General features: G+C 39.6%; 1 protein-coding gene and 1 pseudogene across 10 annotated transcripts in view; both read left to right on the top strand.

Moving 5' to 3' along the window:
- Positions 1 to 6,465, top strand: part of Parp6 (poly(ADP-ribose) polymerase family member 6) — a 40,848-nt gene that overhangs the window by 15,025 nt on the left and 19,358 nt on the right. For all 9 annotated transcript variants that reach the window (XR_001872519.2, XR_001872518.2, XM_029565058.1 and 6 more), the window contains one exon: positions 5,845 to 5,940. Coding sequence is in view for 7 of the 9 variants with exons in the window: in XM_029565058.1 (XP_029420918.1) it covers positions 5,845 to 5,940 (96 nt within the window). In the remaining 2 variants the exon portion in view is untranslated. The remainder of the gene's footprint in view (positions 1 to 5,844; positions 5,941 to 6,465) is intronic.
- LOC103736843 lies at positions 1,077 to 3,803 on the top strand (annotated as a pseudogene). Its single transcript, XR_003850035.1, has one exon. The product of XR_003850035.1 is annotated as a cyclin-G1 pseudogene (transcript).

The raw sequence follows: 6,465 nt of genomic DNA, 5'->3' as shown, positions 1-6,465 counted from the left end.
GATGCTCATAGTCCCTGGGAACTAATCGACCTAGGAGGGCAAGGAGCAAAAAGCATCCTTTGTGTCCCTCTGACCGAATTAGTATAGATCTCAAGGTATGTCTGTTAAACATCCAAGAAGGTTAGTTCCACCATTCTGGCATTTTTAATTACTGTGTGTCTTGCAGATAAATCTTGGGAATTACCCATTTTTAAAAAAAATTTATTTATTTATTTTTTATTTTTTGGTCTTTTTGAGACGGGGTCTCTCTAGCCCCAGCTGTCCTGGAGTCACTATGTAGACCAGGCTAGCCTTAAACTCACAGAGATCTGCCTGCCTCTGCCTCCCGAGTGCTGGGATTAAAGGCGTGCGCCACCACGCCGGGCTATTTTTATTTTTTTAATTAGAATGTTTTGTTTTGTTTTGTTTTTTTCCTACCCCCAGCTGACCTGGAACTCCCTATGTAAAACTGGTTGGCCTAGATCTCTCAGAGATCCACTTGTCTCTGCCTCTTGAGTGCTGGGATTAAAGGTGTGTGCCACCACACCAGGCTTAAAATTCGTTCTTAACATTTATTTGTGTGTGTGTGTGTGTGTGTGTGTGTGTGTGTGTGTGCGCCCCTGGGCACCACCATGAACATGTGGAAGATAACTTGTGGGAATTGGTTTCTACCATGTGGGTCCTGAGGATCAAATTCAGATCGTCAAGCTTAGGGTCAAGTCCTTTACCCAGTCAGTCATCCTGCTGGTTCCAGACCTGCAAATTTTAAGTATGTAGTTGTCAAGATTTGAGTACTCTTGACTGGTACTCAGTCCTTGTGATCACCAATATTCCTTGCTTTAGTCTTTAGTTTTCCTCACAGACTTCCTTTTATTGCTTGGTTACTGGTGTTTGCTTCTTTTTTAAAAAATCTTTTTTTTTTTGGCCAGGTGTGGTGGCTCACACCTTTAATCCCAGGACTTGGGAGACAGAAGCAGGTAGATCACTGTGAGATGGAGACAAATCTGGTCTACATAGCGAGTTCTAGGCCAGCTGTGCCACAGGGAGACACCGTCTTCAAAAGACCAAAAACAAACAAAAAATTCTTCTGATTAGCTTTTACTTACCTCTGTTACCTTTATTTGTGTCTGTCACTCCACTAGCCTTTCTCTAGTAACTGCCTATTAAAGTCAAGACTCAGGTAGACTGCCTTTTCTGGAAAAATCTTCATTATTCGAACTGCATTGCTAGAGGTGATCTTTCCACTCACACTTTACAGTCCTTTTTGCTTTATGTAGCACCCACTATACTATAGCCCATCTTGTAACTAATTTGGATACATGCTAATAGTGCCTGAAAACAACTCTTAAATTATTTCATAGTCCAGGAGGAGATCGTTCACAGAGCTGGGTCCTTAATAGGTCTTCAGTAGATTTCCATTAAAGAATGAATAAAACCCATTACATAATGTCTTATTACCAGCCCATAAAGATGGAAAATGGGGCAGCCAGCCGGCCTGGAGGAGGGCGGTGCGGTTCTGGGGCGCTGCGGACCCCTCCACCCTGGACGGCGTCCCCTCCCTGGCCCTCTCCGGCTTACCCGCCTGCCAGGCCACTCGCCCCGTAGGCTCTCGCATCGGGGATCGTGGGGCGAGCTGAGAGCAGGCCCGGGGAGGGTGGGCACGAGGCACCATTCCTGTCAGGATGATAGAGGTACTGACAACTGACTCAGAAACTGCTGCACCAGCTAAACGCCCTGTTGGAACAGGAGTCTAGATGTCAGCCAAAGGTCTGTGGCTTGAAGCTAATTGAGTCTGCACATGATAATGGCCTGAGAGTGACTGCAAGGCTCAGGGACTTTGAAGTAAAAGATCTACTCGGTCTAACTCATTTCTTCGGCTTCGACACGGAGACATTTTCTCTAGCTGTGAATTTACTGGACAGATTCCTGCTAAAATGAAGGTACAGGCAAAACATCTTGGGTATATTGGACTGAGCTGCTTTTATTTGGCTGTAAAGTCAATAGAGGAGGAAAGGAATGTCCCATTGGCAACTGACTTGATCCGAATAAGTCAGTACAGGTTCGTGGTTTCAGACTTGATGAGAATGGAAAAGATTATGTTGGAGAAGGTGTGTTGGAAAGTCAAAGCCACTACTGCCTTTCAATTTTTGCAACTCTATTATTCACTCATTCAAGAGAACTTGCCATTTGAAAGGAGAAAGTGTCTTAATTTTGAAAGACTAGAAGCTCAGCTTAAGGCATGCCACTGCAGGATCATATTTTCTAAAGCAAAGCCTTCTGTGCTGGCACTGTCCATCATTGCTTTGGAAATCCAAGCACTGAAGTGTGGAGAGTTAATGGAAGAAGTAGAATGTCTTCAGAAACATTTCAAGGTAAATGGCCGAGATTTGATGTTCTGGCAAGAGCTCATATCTAAGTGGTTAACTGAATATTCATCAAACAAGTGTTCCAAACCAAATGTTCAGAAGTTGAAATGGATTGTTTCTGGGCGGACTGCAAGACAGTTGAAGCACAGTTACTACAGAATAACTCACCTTCCAACAATTCCTGAGATAGCATCTTAATTGGTAAATTTGGTTGTTATTCTTAGCCAGGCGTGGTGGCACCTGCCTTTAATCCCAGCACTTGGGAGGCAGAGGCAGGTGGTGGGGCTACAGGGAGACCCTGTCTCAAAAAGACCAAAAAAAAAAAAATTGATTCTTATTCTCTATATAGGGAAAATTTACCAGTGCGATATTCTTTTACAATTGAAAAATTCAAATATTATATTCAACATAAACAATATGGGAGTGAAATAGTAAAGGGAAACATGACTTCACTGATCTAGTTAGCAAATATTTAAAAGCAGTAACTGTGTACAAGGCACAGCATTCTTGAGGGAAAGGACTTACCCAATTCTAAATGTGTTGGCAATTTCATTAAATTATTAGCATCCTCCAATCCTGAATTTTTAATGCGGTACTGAATTAGTATTTACTAAATTGCATATCATTTCGCTGTAGCTTATTTAAAGTTACACAAGCCCAAGTATGACAACAAAACCAAAAGTTTGACCCATATTTGAATAAGTTTGAGTTTGTTAGCGGCAAGCAAAAGTATTATGACTGTGAGTGCTGTACTTCAAAGAAATATGGTGCAGATAGTCTGTATGTTAGGTTTCTGGAAATTGTTAGGGTGTCTCAACTCTATACGTATTTCATTGCTATAGCAGTTGGACTGTTAGAGAGTAATTATATGCATTAAGAACTGTAAACTTGGTCACTGGTATGTATACGTTTTTGCCATCCAAATTTCTTAATGCACAGTAATGATTTGTCCTTTTTTGTTTAAAACTAAATGTTGCTTGTGAGATGGCTTGGCAGGAAAGGGCACTTGCAGCCAAGTCTGACATCCTGAGTTCCATCCCCAGGAACCACGTGGTAGAAGGAGAAAACCAAATCCCCCAGGTTGGTTGTTGACCTCCACACGTGTGCTCCCCACCCTCACCCACACATAAGAAATATATGTTTTTAAAAAAATTAAAAACCTAAAAGTCAACATTTAACACATCTATGTAGGGTTATGAATCTTAGATATGAACATAAATAATATAAATATGAACATAAATATGAATATGAAATAAATATGAATATAAAAATTTAAATTAATGAAGTTTGCATCAAAACCAACATTTCACAAATGCACTTTTAAGGCATTATAAGGGTTAATATTTTAGGCAGTAAATGGTTTCTTGGAACCCATAATGCAAGTAATTGATAATTCAGAAATGGAGTTTTTATTGCCATATGAGAATTACATTTAAACTTTTATGCATTTTATATAAAGTAAAAAATACAGACTTCAAAAGTTTTACAAATAATCTTTAATATTTTTTATGAAAAACAGGTGGTTTGTATGCATGATAAAAATTTTGCTACAGAATTACTGCCTCTAGTTCCATCTGAGAAAATTTGTTTTTGTTGTATTAATAATTCAATGAATTGTCTCTGAAAATTTGCTGCATTACAGTAAATTCAAGCTAGCCAAAGCACTCCAGAAGTTTTTACCACAGATCGTTTTTATAAAACTGCCATTGCTTCTAAAGTAGAATTTTGTTTTAAAAGTTAGAGAATATATTTTCAAAACTTGTTCAACTGTGTCTTAAGAAAAGTAAGGAGGCACTTATGAGATCACGTAGGTGGGATTCAGGCTGTCATGTTGGCCTGTGAATGTCAGACTTACAGGGTTGAGGATGGCTACTTAGTGCGGTGTGCAGCTTGACTCCATCCAGAATGGTTGTGACCAAGCTGACATTATGTAATGGATAAATAACCACTGAAAAATAAACCAAAGAACCACAGCGTATTTTATCCTTAACCTTTGTAAACCATGTTTTATGGATAACTTTTCAGTTTCTCCAAAGGGCAGATATACTTCAATTTTGGAAACACCAGTGTTAATTTTGAGTGGACAGAAGTAACCTATCACTATGTTTGGTACTAAGAGATACACCTTTCAATAAATTTATTGATAATGGAAAAAAAAAGAAAGATGGAAAATGGGAGCAATCTAATTTAGAAACAAAAATCATGTTAAGTCAATGTTTTAAAATAAATAAGGGGCTGGAGAGATGGTTCAGAAGTTAAGAGGACTGGCTGCTCTTGCAGAAGACCTGAGTTCAAATCCCAGCTAAAAACTGCCCGTAACTCCAGTTTCAGGGGATCCAAACCCTTTTCTGTCTTCTGCGGATACTGCACGACACACAGAGAGGCAAGCATAACACTCACAACACACATAAAATTTAAAAAAAAACAAAAAACATTTTAAAACAAAACAGTTTAAGAAATTGCTGCATGGCCTCTGGATTTGTGTCATCTTCCTAGCATGGCGTTGTGTTTATGTGGTTTTGACCAGGAGACTGGTAAATTGTTCTAGGTAGTAGAAACAGCTTTTTTAGCCCTGCCCTCTAACATCTAATCTTGGACTGAATACTCACCTGAAGAAGCAATCTATAATTTCTACAGCCACTGTAGCCTTTTGTAGCATCTGTTTATAGTCTTAAACTACTTTCATCGGGGCCAATGAAATGACTCAGTGGGTAAAAGCGATTGCCACACAAGTCTGACAACTTGAGTACGATCCCCAGAATATACATAAATGTAGAAGGAGAGAACCAATTTCATAGAATTGTCCTGTGACCTTCATATATGCCCTGAGACCCATGTGCCCCCTGTCATACATAATAATAAATAAAATTAAAACATTTTAAAAAATTTATTGCATTTATTTGTGTAAGAGTGTGTGTGTGTGCGTGTGTGTGTGTATGTGTGTGTGTGTGTGTGTGTGTGTGTGTGTTGTACATGCCCCAGCCCTCATGTGCAGGTCAAAGGACAGCTTGTGAGAATAGGTTCTCTTCTACATATGGGTCCTAGGAATTGAACTCAGGTTGTCAGGGTTGGTGGCAAGTGCCATTACTTACTGAGCCATCTCTCTGACTACCCAAATTTTAGATATTTTCATGGACCTATCTTTTTTTCTTGCAATATACCTATGAGGTAAGTGATGCCCTGCTTTATAAATGAAGAAACCAAGGCTCAGGTTAACTGAGTTGCTCAGTGTTATTTGGTGATAAATAGTAGCTGTGGGATATTGACTCAGGACATCTACTTCAAAGGTCATGCTGGTCTTATTTGTATAGTACCATACAAAGTCAGCTGTGCAGTTAGGCTATCAGTTTAAGTTCAGGATCCAAGCGTAGATCTTGCTTTAGGCAAAGGAAGTAGAGTAGCTAGAAAAGAAACTTAAATTATATCTAGTTCTAAAACAAAACCAAAAAAATTCTATCTGTGCCTATACTTCAAAAAGACAAACTCTCTTTCTTTCCAGATCATGAAGTATGCAGAGCAGAGGATTCCAACATTGAATGAGTACTGTGTGGTTTGTGATGAGCAGCATGTCTTCCAGAATGGGTCCATGCTCAAGGTACAGGCACTAATCTGACCCTCTTTTTTTGGCCAGAGCCTTTCATTTCCCATACCTCCTTTCTTCCTAGGCCCCCAATAAAGGAAAAATTCTATTCACACTCCTAGAGACTCTATAAATTGTTTTCCTTAGAAAACAAATCTCTGTAGCCCCATTTGGAGAGATGAGGGTATGAAAATAATTTCAAGGACACAGTTCCTACCTAATATTTAAAATAAGGGATCTGGGGGCTGGAGAGATAACTCAGTGGTTAAGAGCACTGGCTGCTCTTGCAGAGGACCTGGGTTCAATTCCCAGTACCTACATGGCAGCTAACAACTGTAACTCCAGTTCTAGGGGATCCAAAACCTTTTGACCTCTGTGGGCATTGCACTCATGTGGTGCACTTACACATATGCAGGCAAAATGCGCATACACATAAAATAAAAATAGTGAAATATTAAAATAGAGGTCTCACATTGACCAGACTGTGTTTGGGTATTCCCAAATCTAGTCAGGGAGGCAGACACTTAAATATAACTCCTA

Source organism: Nannospalax galili, unplaced genomic scaffold (assembly GCF_000622305.1).
Source record: "Nannospalax galili isolate Female #2095 unplaced genomic scaffold, S.galili_v1.0 scaffold54, whole genome shotgun sequence".
In the NCBI taxonomy this organism is placed as follows: Eukaryota; Metazoa; Chordata; class Mammalia; order Rodentia; family Spalacidae; genus Nannospalax; species Nannospalax galili.
The sequence above is the reverse complement of the archived record's forward strand: the minus strand, read 5'-3'. Positions and strand labels throughout refer to the sequence as shown.